This window comes from Exophiala dermatitidis, assembly GCF_000230625.1.
Source record: "Exophiala dermatitidis NIH/UT8656 unplaced genomic scaffold supercont1.2, whole genome shotgun sequence".
Classification (NCBI taxonomy): Eukaryota; Fungi; Ascomycota; class Eurotiomycetes; order Chaetothyriales; family Herpotrichiellaceae; genus Exophiala; species Exophiala dermatitidis.
In genome coordinates, this window is record NW_008751647.1 from 2,959,556 (window position 1) to 2,973,755 (window position 14,200).

The 14,200-nt window shown below is 53.2% G+C and overlaps 5 protein-coding genes across 5 annotated transcripts; all 5 read left to right on the forward strand.

The window, feature by feature from the left end:
• Positions 1-534: 534 nt before the first annotated feature.
• HMPREF1120_02531 (60S ribosomal protein L23) lies at positions 535-1,270 on the forward strand (the record flags this gene model as incomplete). Its single annotated transcript, XM_009156574.1, has 4 exons — positions 535-548; positions 651-701; positions 855-1,015; positions 1,074-1,270. 4 exons carry the CDS (start codon positions 535-537, stop codon positions 1,268-1,270), a joined length of 423 nt encoding a protein of 140 aa, XP_009154822.1.
• A 3,759-nt stretch (positions 1,271-5,029) lies between these two features.
• Positions 5,030-6,919, forward strand: HMPREF1120_02532 (uncharacterized protein; the record flags this gene model as incomplete). The annotated part of the gene is made up of 4 exons (XM_009156575.1): positions 5,030-5,442; positions 5,490-5,717; positions 5,763-5,799; positions 5,852-6,919. 4 exons carry the CDS (start codon positions 5,030-5,032, stop codon positions 6,917-6,919), a joined length of 1,746 nt encoding a protein of 581 aa, XP_009154823.1.
• Positions 6,920-7,928: 1,009 nt separating this feature from the next.
• Positions 7,929-9,090, forward strand: HMPREF1120_02533 (ubiquitin carboxyl-terminal hydrolase L5; the record flags this gene model as incomplete). Its single annotated transcript, XM_009156576.1, has 3 exons — positions 7,929-7,979; positions 8,058-8,152; positions 8,235-9,090. The coding sequence occupies 3 exons, from the start codon at positions 7,929-7,931 to the stop codon at positions 9,088-9,090; spliced, it is 1,002 nt and encodes a 333-aa protein (XP_009154824.1).
• Positions 9,091-9,824: 734 nt separating this feature from the next.
• Positions 9,825-11,534, forward strand: HMPREF1120_02534 (uncharacterized protein; the record flags this gene model as incomplete). The annotated part of the gene is made up of 1 exon (XM_009156577.1): positions 9,825-11,534. The coding sequence occupies one exon, from the start codon at positions 9,825-9,827 to the stop codon at positions 11,532-11,534; it is 1,710 nt and encodes a 569-aa protein (XP_009154825.1).
• A 706-nt stretch (positions 11,535-12,240) lies between these two features.
• Positions 12,241-13,872, forward strand: HMPREF1120_02535 (uncharacterized protein; the record flags this gene model as incomplete). Its single annotated transcript, XM_009156578.1, has 2 exons — positions 12,241-12,789; positions 12,847-13,872. 2 exons carry the CDS (start codon positions 12,241-12,243, stop codon positions 13,870-13,872), a joined length of 1,575 nt encoding a protein of 524 aa, XP_009154826.1.
• Between the last annotated feature and the right edge of the window lie 328 nt (positions 13,873-14,200).

A 14,200-nucleotide genomic window follows, 5' to 3' on the forward strand; every position in this document is an offset into this window, starting at 1 on the left:
CATATTCGTACAAAGCCACCATCTTGTGCACATGCTTTCAGCTAGCCAGGGCTGCAAGTACGAAAATATATTTCTGCAAAGCTTTTCGAGTTCTGGTGAACGCACTGTCACTGAAGCTGAATGCGAGAATGAAGAATGAGGCCGGCAAATTGGCTCCATGGCTGAGTGGTCCAAGGAGAATGATCCGGTCATACAGACTAAACCATGGGTAGTAAGCCTCCCATAAGTAGGTAGGTAGGCATCCAGCTTGTGGTGCAACAATGACGGCGGAGGATGTGTCGGTCTCGATGCCAGCGGCAGCCACTGCAACGTTCAACTTTGAAATCGAGTTCAAGAAAGGCACCTAAAGGGACAGATGTGATTAGGTAAGCACTAACGTCTGAATGGTTTCACGTGATATGGCCAAGATTTTGTGGTCTTGGCAAGCACACCCAGATTTTGCAGGTTGGTTCGCGGTCGAGAGATTCACGTTGACCGCACCTCACTTTCGCGAAACTCCCAGACACTTAGTATTCCACATCAACCACCGTCAAGATGTCGAAGCGAGGGTACGTGGCTCAATCCCTGTGGCGCTATCGATCGCAGCAGAAGACTGCAGTGTGATGGATAACATGGGCAAAGTAATCGAATGCTAACTCTGTTGCTCGCAGACGCGGAGGTGCCTCCGGCAACAAGCTCAAGATGACTCTCGGTCTCCCTGTGTATGTTTCCCCTCGAATCGCAACCTCGAACCTCTCCGCTCTTTGTGTACTTCCGACGACATCCCGACGTTTTGTGGCTCGAAGTGTGGTTCCTGAGCGCGGAGGGAGGGGAAAAGCGCTCAATTGAACTAGGAGGCTAACAGGTGAAAACAGCGGAGCCGTTATGTCCTGCGCCGACAACTCAGGTGCTCGAAACCTGTACATCATCTCCGTCAAGGGTATTGGTGCCCGATTGAACCGACTCCCCGCTGCCGGTGTGGGTGATATGGTGATGGCCACCGTGAAGAAGGGAAAGCCGGAGTTGAGAAAGAAAGGTACGGCAACGCGCGACCTTGATTTCATATGCTCGACACGCTCACGATTTGTTTCTAGTCATGCCAGCTGTCGTCGTCCGACAGTCGAAGCCCTGGAGACGACCAGACGGTATCTACCTCTACTTCGAAGACAATGCCGGTGTTATCGTCAACCCGAAAGGAGAAATGAAGGGAAGCGCTATCACCGGGCCAGTGGGCAAAGAGGCAGCGGAGTTGTGGCCGAGAATAGCCAGCAACAGTGGCGTGGTGATGTGAAGACGCTTATTGCAGAAACAATCAGTTTTTTCCAGGGAGCAAGGTCCTGCTTTCCAGAAGGGGCTCGGGACACTGGCACAACTTTGCGGCGAATTGAGAGCAGAGAAGCTTTAAGGCCGCTCAAGTTCCAATGATACCATGAACAAACCCACTCACATGTTGCGAACGTTTACGTATCATTGTCTTTGTCATCCATGTTGGCCTTTCATCAGCGGGACACCACACCGAAACTGTACATGTTTGATAACGGACGGCTGGGACTGGGCCTGCTGGGGCGGAGAGCGCCCTGCTCTGCTTTGTGGGACCTCTTGAAGCACGGATTTTACCAGTCTCCAAACAAGTCATCGTGCCTTCACACGTTGGAATTGAGCATTGCTGGTGGCCGTGGGCGTGCGTCACGTGCATAGCAATGCCAATATATCAATTTCCCTCGTCTCCAGCCCCTTTGAATTCTAGGCACGCCTTCTTGTCCCGAGAGCTGACCCTGGGCTAGCAGTCCTCTCGTTCATTTGAAGGAACTGCCTAGTAGTAATGCTCCTCGCAGGCTGCAACTAAGGAAAGCAAATTACTAGCATGCGTGTGAATGGTGGGATATAAACCCTGTAGAAACATAGGAAGTTCCCGGCCCTGGTAATTCCCGACAATTGGTTAGGTACCTGCCGAATGTACGTTTTTTGGAGGGCTGACCTCGCAGAGACTCGGACGGGTTGACAAGTAGTTGGTCGAGTCGTGGACGACGATGCGCGCAGGGCCACTGACGACTCAAAGACCAGACAGAGCCGAGACTTGGCAGTAACTGCAGTGTAGGCAGTACCAATTAATAGTAGTACCTACCTAGGTAGCAGTTCCAGGATGCAGGCAAGGCCAGCAACACACACCACACACCTTTTCCGTTGCATCCGCTCACAGAAACCCCCTTGGCCAGGCGAGCTCATTGTGATTCCTCACCTTTTCTGATGTGTCAGCTCCTGGGATATCGTCTTCTCGCAAGGATCCTCCTTTCTCGACTGAGCCCAGTAGGCCTTGCAGCTGACGACGCCGAGACATCCCATGAATGCACACCTACGCCTGTTCCACGTCGGCTCAGAGAGCTTGATCTGAATTGAGCCCACGGTCAGCAGGGATCACGAAGATTAAGCGAGCATGGAACCGCCTACACCCAATAACGTCGAGCGATCCCAGCTGCCAGACCACGGCCTGATTTGACGCACAGAGTCTCAAGCGAGTGAGCAGCCTCACGCCCCAAAAATCAGCTACACTCCTCTGGGCATCGTGAGAGCCGAAGAGTCTGCAAATGAAATGTCATGTTCTACGCCTCTTTCCCCCCGCGTCTGCAGTGTTGGTAGTCCGCTATCCCAATAACGGATAAGGACGCCTCTCTGTCACAGCCGCGGGACCGGTGGCATTTGGAAATGGTTCTTTTAGTGCGCCTCGTGATAGGCCTCGACCGGCCAGACCTCAAACCTGAAGCTGAGCGCTGGTGTCCTGGTGCAAGGCGTTCAGCGTTCCAGGCACCGAACGTTGCTAACATTGCCCAGCGAAAAAAAGTCTAATCACTCATCCGCCTATTGTTTCGGAGTGGTCGTATGCCACAGCCCAGGGAGCCCTCCTCTACCATTCCAATCCGTCTTGGGCAACCAAGCTAAGTCGGGGATCTGCTGGTCTTCAATAATTGAGGCGTACCATACGCACAGGGACTCACTCTAGTAAGGTACCTCTCGCCTCAGAAGCCATACAGAGTTTCAACACCGAGTCAGGCAATCAAGCGCCTTGCTTCCCGAATGCATGTACAGCGTATGTGACCTGTCCTTCAGTTATATCCACATCCCGCCGATCGGCGAGCCCCACTGAAAGATCACAATGGAGCTACCTGCTGGTCGATCGATGAAAGACACTTCTATCTTGCATCGGCGTGTGAGCTCAAACACTGCTTTGTGCCTCAGAAGACTAGGCCTAGAGTGCATTAGCCACCGGGTGAGAACGTGTTTCAATCGGCCGTCGCAGGGACCGCCAGAGCAAAGATTGAGGGTTCCGAATGACCATCGTTCCGGTGAAGGCCAATCAGACACGCCTTGTAATTCGACAAATTCGCTTCAGCAGCGGCCTGTTCAGGCTATAGCTCCTCAAAGCCCTGCGTGCCGCTCTCAGCTCGCCTTGGCAAGAGTACGCTACGGCAGCATTGTTGGTGGCCCTTCTACTATCGCTGCCAACATTACAGGTAGCATCATCTTTCGCAGAGCCACTATTTACCTCATGGCAGCCCGGCCGTATTCTCACATACGCCGTGGTTGGTTTGGCTGGTCCCCAAAACTTACCTCTGTACTATCGCTATTCCACTCTGGTTAGCTCGCTGCAACATTATTATAGTAGGGGGCCAAACAACCCCCTCTCTCCGCTGGGCTGATGTTTGAGTCTGTCAAATTATCCTGCGACGGATGCAAAAGGGTGATCGGATCGATTTGATCCACTTGGCTCCACTGGCGCATTTTTATGGCCTTCAAGTTATGGATACCGTCCTAGTGAAGGGCTTAGATGTGAGCAAACAACGAAATGGTCCTCGATCACCGAGCTGACAGGTCACGATCCTATGCCCCAAGCCTCGTGATTCCCAAGGCATTGGTCCTGCCAGGGCGACGCCGTGCCCTGGGCTGAACTTGAAGCTAATTCCTCGACGACCCTTCCCATGGACAGACGCGCTTGCCAAAGCTACTCCGTTCAACCCTGTTGGCTTACCTGCGCCTCAGCCGTTAGGTGGGCTTTCTTCCACCCGGCCTTTTTGCCTGCGTGGCTTGAGTAAGAAACGCCTCCTCCAGAGTGCGCTGAGTCACTTGAAGCCAAGTGCACCGGAGTCCGGCTGTGCCTTTGATGGCTCCCACTCTAAAGCAGAGCACGTTGACGGATTGACTGCAGGTGTCTCATGTCGGCCTAGCCAAAACTCCTCAGGCCCTGTCCGTCCAGTCTGCCCTTTCATCAATGATTTGCGGCTCCCTTCAGTCTGGTGTGGGGAGACAGCCCCGAGATGGCGGATGTCATGTCCAGGAAGCGAAAAGGCAAAAAGATCAGACGGCACAGTCCAACGGAATCAAGGCTGAGTGTTCTAAATCCCATTGCACGATCAGTGCTGTGAGATTGCCCCTCAGCCTGACTAGCTTGCGCAACTGATTTGTTTGCAGCCGCACGCATCTTGCCTCCTTCGAGTCCATGTAATCCAAAGTTCGGCAGCACTCTTGGTAGCCGCCCTCCCTTTCGCTACGCAAGTTCTATTTCCATCCATGTCCACCCCAACCTTACCGCTACTACAACGTGTTTTCCCACTCTTTCACTGCTTGACTTTGTCGACAGCAAAATCAGGGATATCAAACTTTTATAGACTCCTTGAGTCCAGTGTCGTTATCTTTGAGGTTCTCTAGCGGTGGTCGAAGTCTTCGTTCACTCATACTGGGTCGTCGGGATATCTTGTGGGCGCGGTTTGCCGCTCGGTCTTATAATCATTCGACGCCAGCTTCGCTGGAGGTTGGTCGTTGCCCTGCTTCTTTCCGAGTCATCGTATTTCCAGAATACCAAGGGCTGCCTTCTTTCGCCCATCATCGGTGCTCAGAGGCAGCATCTGAGAAGTGTCTCGAATTCTTTGGTCATTCAAACGGCCGTCCTAGGGTCCACCCTGCAACAACTTGAACTTGGCCGGAACCTTTTGGGAGGGCCCAGGTCCGGCGTCAGGTACATCATCGATCCAGATTCGGAGGGTGGTTGGCCTCGAACATGGCTGGTCCAGGGGGCGGACCGCCGCGGAAAAGTCATACCAAGTCGCGCAAAGGATGCAAGACTTGCAAGAAGCGCCACATACGTTGCGACGAGATGTTCCCACAATGTCGAAACTGTACGAAACACAATTGCCGCTGCGATTATATGGACATGCCCGCAGCAGGGGAAGATCACCTCAAAGGGTCTCAGCCTCCTGACCTCCTGATGTCTCCCGAACTCCAGCGTCGATTGGATAACTGGCGGATTACGGGAGACTCTTTCTTACCTGAACTACAAATGGTGGACAGGCTATACTGGACGCGGTTCTCGACGATCGACCTGCGTTTGATACATCACATGGTGACGCTTTCGACCGACATGTATCGCCGGGGTTACAGTAATTGCACCGTATGGGGGTTGAAAATGGACTCGTAAGGACACCTCGGTATCAACGTGGTTGAGATGACTGAGAATTCAGGCTCATTACAGTGGCATTGTCGCACGATTTCACCATGAACGCGTTGCTTGCTTTGTCTGCATCCCACCTGGCGAGCCAGACAAGGAATGCAGATACAGTAAACCTGGCATATCACCATCGAGGAGTTTCGCTCAAGGGGCTCCATGAAGCCATTGGGGCCTTTTCCAGGGAAAATTCAGAGGCTATTCTTGCAGCCTCCATTATGCTCTCATGGCAATCCACAGAATGGTACGATCAGTATCCCGGCCGATGACTGTTTCTGATGTTGAACAGGCGTGGCTGGGCATCATTACAACAAGGTGTATCCACGGTACGAGTGCCCTGTCTTCGGAACTCACCACACTTACGCTTACGGGCTTTAGGTCTTGAGCGCCATGCGACAATGGTTGCATGAGTCTGACCTCGCCAGGTATCTTGAATCACAACGGGCAGTTGCGAGAATCACAACCTCTGCGAAATCCACACTACCGTATTCACAGGGTGGCATCGCACATGAGGAATTGCGCCATCTCGAGCAGATCACGACTGCGGTTCATATCTTGCGCCTCCGACTTCCAGACAGTGGAGGACTAACGGAACATGCCGGGCTACTCCTTGAATTTCTGCAGGGCCTGCAACAAGATTTACACCTGCAAGGACCTCAGAAGGCTTTCGAACGCTTGCAGCCTCTTAGGGACCTCATCTTCTGGTTGCCGCCCCAGATCCTCCGATCTGCGGAGTCCGACTTGGCTCCGCTGACTTTGCTCTCACACTTATATGCGACCGCCCTTGCGACAGATTCGGTGTTTCCCGAGATTGGCGGAGCATATCTTGGAAGCATGTCGGTGGATCCTCTTGAGAATGTTCATGACCTTCTCAGGACGAGGAAAGCCGCTCAACCTCACGATACCGGAGCGCAGGTGGCTGTGTCTTTAATCGAAGTACCGGCTCAAATCTTGGCCTCATATCGACAAAGACAGAGACATAACAGCCACAGCGGCCCAAATGCCGGTCTATATCAATACTCCCCACGAAGCCCTTTTGGAGCACCGCCCCTAACGTTATCCTCCTCCCGAGGGGACACTGCCACTCCGAGGAGATATACTAACTCACCTATACCAGGCCCCAGCAGTGGACAGTCAGTCCCCAGCTCGGCCTATTTCCAGGCTGCCCTTGGCCCTAGCAATCCTACTGACCTACCGCGGGAAGCGCCGTTTCCTACCATAGGTCGGAGCAGTTCATGGAGTGAGCGCAAAGTTGGGTTAAGGAATCCACAGAGCACTGGTATGGGAGTGATGAATGGGCCCGACACACCGCAGCACCCGCGAAGCAGCCACGAGATTTCGGGGACGAAAGCGGACTACTTTACGCAGAGTCAAGCACCGTACAGCCAATACGGCAGCATGGACATGAATCCTCGGTTCGTCACTCTCTCACAGCTTTCGGTCTGACGAGCCCGCAACTGAGCATATGATGGATAGGACTCCCCCGGCCATGACGGCTTCTAGCATGCAGAAGGACAAGCAAAAGGAACGGCTATACTGACTTTGGAGGCACCGACAAGTCGATACGCGGCTCGATGATCATGCAGCGATGAATCTGACCAGCAATGCCTTGGAATAGTGGCCTGAGGTGGCGGCCGGATGTCGAATGTGGCGGGTATGTCGCCATGGACCATCTGACAGGCCTTTTACCGGCGACAGGGAACAGATTGGCAGTGGTCCGTCCGGTCTATAATTTGGAGACGTTCTTGTGCTCGTCGTCCAAGGACCGCTGGTATCCTCAGAGTTGTCTGGCTTTGATGCTAATGGTACTGAAGCGCATTCGGGTGTGTTTTTGCTTACACGTCGCTTACACCATGACCATCTGAGATTTTCTCACGCATGCGGAGTTGAGCAAAGGTTTCGCTCAGTAGTTTCAAGCGATATGTGTGGGCCGAGGATGAGGCAATGTTGCTCAGACACGGGCTCGTAACAGGACAGTTAGGTACTACTTGTATACCGCCTCCAGGAGGCGTATGCAAACTCGGGTCGTTTGGTGGTCCTCCATGCTCGAAAGCATACCAATTTCCGGCTTTTTGCCTGGACATGGAAATCACTGCGCTGTAATTTAGGCTGCCTCCATGAGTCCAGACTGATGCTGGGTCCAATACTTCAAGTTGTACAACATTGTATGGACATGAAGTTCCCGGGGGTGGAGTGAAGATGGTAGTGGATCCGACGTCATAATAAAAATATACTATGTACAGTACAACTACAATTACTCTGCATGTGGACACAACTTCAAGTTGGGGTACACACCGGCATTTGCGCAGACTGATTGACTTTCGGCACCGCGGACGTCGCTTAGCACGGCAGACATATCAACACACCGCGGCCAGCTCGCTACCGTGTCGCAGACAACTTGACTCGTAAGCCATCGTGGTTGTTTGCTCGCAGCTACATTTGTCGACCGGCGGCAATGGCTGAAGACGCCTCTGCAGGTGGCTGGAGTACCATCGAATCAGATGAAGTAAATGAGCCTTGTTGCCGCAACTTGGTGCGCCAACCCTAGCGGCACTGAAGCTGACATCTCTCGCTTGACTTCTAGGGCGTCTTTACGTCGTTGATTGAGCAGTTAGGGGTCAAGGGAGTGCAATTTGAAGAGTTGATATCACTAGACGCAGATTCCATACGGGCATTGAGGTAACGTGGAAGCCATGCGTTGGTCCTTTCCCTCGACTTCAGTCTTTGGCCTTTGCTGACGCGATGTGAACTGTGTCGGTAGTCCGGTATACGGTGTTATCTTTCTCTTCAAATGGATCGGCTCGTCGTCGGAAAACAAGGGAGCGCCGCAGGATGGAACGTATGACCCGGCGGCGGTCGAGGATGAAGGACTACTTTTTGCGGCCCAGACCATCCAAAACGCCTGCGGCACACAAGCCATTCTGTCGGTGATCCTCAACAACGATCAATCCAGCGATGCGTCGTCATCCGGTGGGGACGCGAGCAGGGCGCGAATCGATATCGGGCCCGCGCTACAAGAGTTTAAGGACTTTACAACGGGCTTCGACGCGGGACTGAGAGGCGAGTCGCTGTCCAATTCGGATCTGATCCGCGAAACACACAACAGCTTTGCTAGATCCAGTCCGTTCGCGGACGAGACGCAACGCGACCCCAGCGCTGGCACAGAGGACGTCTTTCATTTCATAGCCTATACCTGCCATCACGGCAAGCTGTATGAGCTGGATGGACTGCAGCCATATCCGATCTCGCATGGTGATTGCACGCCAGACGAGTTCCCGGAGAAGATCATCCCTGTGCTCCAGAGACGAATCGAGCGGTATCCCCCGGGCGAAGTGCGGTTCAATCTGATGGCCGTCTGTCAAGACTTGAGAATCAAAGCCCAGGAGTTCCAGGATTACGAGGCCTTGGCGCGTGAGAGGCGGAAACGTGCCCAATGGGATTGGGAAAATGCCCTGCGCCGGCACAACTTTGTCGGATTCACGGGCGAGGTGCTAAAGGGAGTGGTGGCCATGAAACTTAAGGATGGCACTTATGATGCCTGGGTGGAGGAGGCTAAGAAGACGACGGAAAAACGATTGAGGGAAAGGGCGGAGAGAGGCCAGGAGGCTGCGGCATGAGAGAATGGCCGAGGTCCAGCCTGGTCTTGTCTTCTTCAGGTCCGCCTCGCTCGGGCTGCTCGAGTACACCAATAATACTAGAACAAAGAGACAACGACACCGCCGTGGTATCAACCATTGAAGACCAAGTCTGAATAGTTAGTGCTCTTTTTAGAGCGCCCTTCGTACTATATTGCGGACATGATGAGATCTTGTGAGCCCCTAAAAAAGCAAGAAAAAAGCAGTATATCTTCAATACTATCTCTGCTCTGGGCACCCCTCTCCGTCGTCGCCGCCGAGAGTTGCGAGGCTGCAAAGCACAAGTCCCCGGCCAAGACATATTTCCTGTTCGGGTTAGATCGAGAGCTGCGACGATGATTGGCGGAGGAAATACGGCATGGCGAAAGGGACTAATCCTGATTGGGATTTCTATGGATGAATGAGGATCAAGCATCAGGATTGAGAGCCAGCACCAGCACCGTCGGGCTGCTGTGTTCAAACCAGTTAATTCAGCCCGGTTTTGACATTCACCGTCATTGTTTATCATGTGAGCGACATCGCGTCCATGACTAGTGTCTTCCCTGCGCCCCCAATACGGCTTTCCCGCATGGTCTATCTCTCCATCCCTAGGACTTCCACCTTCTCAACCTTTACATTTTCCAAAAGGTGATCCGCGCACTACAGACCATCAACACCTCATAACTTCGTGGAGCAAGCACTTGTCTAGCTGTTGTGTCGTTACTGTGCTCATCATCATGTCTGAGATGGAAATTGACTCCATATGGCAGGCCGCCTTTGGCGACTCTGCCCGACCTGAACTTTACACCTCGAAAGAGCTCAACGAGGATGGATTCCACCCACTCAGTGACCCGCAAGCGTTTCTCCTGAACATTACCACACTCACAAGAAAACAGCTCTACGCGGCAAGCGCCAACAATCAAATCGCCATGAAAATGGCTCAAGACGAGTACATGGATCTTGAGCGCCAGATCGCCAACATCAAATCCAAGAATCAACCCAAGAACCCGCAAGCTCTTTTCGAGCATGATGTTTTTGAAGAGCGCAAAGAATCGGTCTTGTACGGTTACAAATATGAGGCCAACCGACCTGCGTTGCTGCATGCCGGCATTCCAGGCCTCAGACATGCTGACGAGGTCACTGAGCGGGAAAAGCATGATGTTCGACTGTTTCAGGAACCCTTTGAGCAAGGTGGCTTTGTACCCAAGGAGAAGGAGTACAAGGCCAAACTCGCCAGTGCGCGCAATCCCAAAAACCCCGACGGTTGGGACCCTGTCATGAAGAACGGCAAGGCACTCCTCCCGAAATTGCAAACTCATCAAGACGAATATACCAACACATATGTGCGGCGCAATGTCGATGAGAATGGTGAAATCATTCGGCCTCTCACTCCGAGCAGTGAGGTTTCTGGGGAGACGACAACACCGCCCAAGCCGGTCGACAAGCGTTTGACACGTACTCGCTTCGATGGGAAGAAACATCCACCCACACGGGAAGTTTCCGAGGCTCCTTCGACCCCTTCCACTCCTGGTCGAAAACGAGCAGCCGACTCTCCTGCAGTCGATGGTGGTGCAGAGACCCCCAATGCAAAGCGCCACAAGCTGAACGCACAGGGCAAACCGAAGCATCCCAACCAATACACGAAGGCCCGAGAGGCAAGGGAAGCAAAGGAAGCGCAGGAGGCAGCGGCAGCAGCAGCAGTAGCGCTAGCTGGGCCAACTGCATCAAAGACGGCCACACCAGCCCCGAGTGGTCCGACACCTGCTGGAGCAGACAGGCCACCATGGATGGGATTGTCGGTACATGAGTTACGGGAGCGCAAGTGGACAGATGAAGAGCTAGTTGCGGCAGTCAAGCACGATCATCTATGGTTGCATGACGACCCAGTCCAGGCTGAAGACTGGAAATGGAAGATCATCAATGGCGTCAATCCCGTCCGCAGTTTCAGCATGTTCAAAAAGTGGGCATTCTGGAAGGCGGAGAACAAGGACAAGAGACCGCGTGGCAAAAAGAATCTGGCGGCGGTGAACGACGCCACGGAAAACACAAAGACCAAAAAAGCTGCAAGCAAGCCCAAACCATTACGCCCAGAGAAACAGACTGCATCACCTTCTCTTCCATCGTCGTCGATCGAGACGGTCTCCGTCAACGGTCATGAAGATACGGTCAGGCAGGATGGGACCGTGAAGAGAGGAGGAGGCATTGGCATCAAGCAGTTGGTAAACCATGATGAACCGGAGGGAAATGATGGCTACCCGAGCCCAAAGACGAAACAAGTGTCGAATAAAGTGGCGGAGGAGGGTCCAAAGCAGAATGCTAAAGAGTTGGACTCCAGTCCGGCCTCGAAATCCAGTTTGAGGAGGGAGGGTAGCGATTCTATTTCTGTCACTGATGCTACGCCACCTAAGAGACGGTCTCTACGGAACGCGAGACGCTTAAGCGAGTAACTCGAGGGAATCACCAGTGGTCGAGTCGGTTAAGACATCACAGTTTCACTGGAAAATGGAGAGCTCAAGTTTCTTCTGGGTTATGGAAGGGCTTTTCTGGCACTGGGCAGTGCCCCAGAAGGACACCATGCATGATTGAGGTTCATAGGTCGCACTGCATAATGCAGCTGAGAGTGTTACAAAAACTAGTCATTGTACTTTAATAAGACTTGCAGGCAAACATGGTTTGAGCAGTGCCTCTCAAAGAAATGTGGTTTACCTGTAAGGAAGGACCCAAGATGTGCCCGATGGTAGCGAGTTGCACCTCACCCGTTCAGATTTGTCGCTTTTGTCTCAGTTCTGGGCTCCAGTGGCCAGGTAGTCTTCTCAGAAGCAGGTGTTTCTTGCACAGTAATTATCGTCAACCGACATTACACTTCACAAGGCTGCACTGCGAATTCATCGTCAGGCTGTCACGATATCGGGTCGGCACTACCTTTCTCCGATTGCAGCCTTGGCGGAGCTGATGATCGGGCCAGCCACTTTTTCACGAACTGCGCTTTAAGTTCACCTCGAGTTTCGCGTCACAGACACCTTCCACATCTCTCATAACTGTTTTATCACTATTGTCGGTCTCTTGCGCTGCCTCTGCCCGCTCGAGCCTTGAGTCAGATCTGAGATCGGAAAGCACTTTGTATTTCCTGAATAGCCTACAGACCAGCCCAGCATGACGAAGAAGAAGCGCCATCATCCCGATGTCGAAGAACTCCTCGCTCGACCATGGTGTTACTACTGTGAACGCGACTTCGATGACCTCAAAATCCTGATTAACCATCAGAAAGCAAAACACTTCAAATGTGAAAGATGTGGGCGGCGGTTAAACACTGCGGGAGGGTTGAGCGTGCACATGAGCCAGGTGCATAAAGAAAACCTTACTGCGGTCGACAATGCTCTGCCAAATCGAGCTGGTCTAGATATCGAGATCTTCGGTATGGAAGGCATCCCGGAAGATATTGTCCAACAACATAACCAGCGCGTTCTCACGGCCTACCACCAAACGCAGGCTGAACGACAAGCGGCCGGTGCTAAACCTGCCTCAGGGGGTCAAGGTCCAAATGCGCCCAAGAAACCCAAGCTCGAGTCAGTGTCGGACATCAAGAAACGTCTGGCAGAGCACAAAGCGGCGAAGATGGCGGCCGAGGAGCAAGGTGGAAGTAGTCGTGGTGATACTCCCAACCCTCCGGCTTCCGGGCAGAGTCAAACTCCAACAGCATCGGTAAGTTATGACCACCAACTCGTTCGGTGTATCACTGTCGCTAATTTCGTGTTCCAGGCGGCTTCTCCGGTTTACTCTGGTTACCAGCAAACATATGGCGCACCGCCTACGAATGGCTCGTACGGTCAGCCTGCTTTCACACAAGCTCCTGCTCCAGTTACAGCCCCCTATCAGGCACCAACCGCTTATCCCCCTGCTGGGTCTCCTCCCCTTGGAGCTTACGCGCAGACTCCGACACCCCAGCCTGGACAGCCAGCGTATGGCCAAGTCCCGCCGGTGGCTTACCCACCTCAACCATATGCGCCGTATCAACAGCAGCCACCGCCTATGGGATATCCAGCTCAACCGAGTTTTTCGCCTCCCCCCTATCAGCCGGCATATCCAGGTCAGTCTTACCCTGGCCCAGCTGGCATACCTCCAAGGCCTTTTGGTGCAGTGTCTCCAGTGCCTGGGTTTCCTCAACAATCCCCACCAATGCATCTGGCCCACCGTGCACTTTCTCCCACTACCAATGGCAGTTTTCCTCCTCCGGTACGTACTGGCAGTGTAAGTCTACCTAGTGCTCCCGGATTGCCGCAGAGACCCGCATTTGGTGCTCCTCCCGTCAATGCTTCTCAGTTTCAGCGAATGCATCAAGGTCAGCTCCCCGCTACTCAAGCCCATAATTCTGTTCCTCAGGGTCGTCCACACGAAGCTATGCCCTCTACGAGTGCACAACATCCATCTCCAGCCAATGTGGCACCTCCTGCTTCCGCAGATGATGCTCAAAATGCGTCATCTCTCGATGATCTGATCGCGAGCGCGTCGAAGGAGGCAGACGCTAAGGCCGCCGCCCCGGCCGCCCCCGCTGCTGCTCCCGATACTGCTGCTGCTAGCACAGTCCCTTCACAGCCAGATACTCAGCCGTCAGCCTCTGGTGCTGCAAAGGAGCCCGCCGCCGAGGAAAAGGCGGAGAAGAAGGACAAGGAGAAACCCAAAACAACCAGGTTGGTGTACTCTGACAACGAGACAAGCCCTGAAGAGAAGATGGCCATGATGCCCAAATACGCATTTACTCCTGCGCAGAAGACTATTATGGTGTAAACCTCATACAGCAGCAGCCTGTTCACTGTTTCCTCGACCTCGAACACTTCTCTCCCTCTCCTTGGAAGGGTCTCTCTCACTGCCGCAAAAGCATTTTATTTCGGTTGCCGGCGCATCAATCACAAGAAAATGGATTCAAAAAAGCTCAGCTAAGTCTATTGCTTTGGCGTTTGGTTGACTCGCCGAAAATACCCTTTTAATTTTCCCATTGACGACCCGCCAATCAATATTACGAAGGGTTTTTTGTTTTCTTGGTGACCATTACCATGCACCCGTTTGGAAGCGCTGATTGAATCGGTGTGGCACGGGTCCTGTGTCGGCGTCCGTG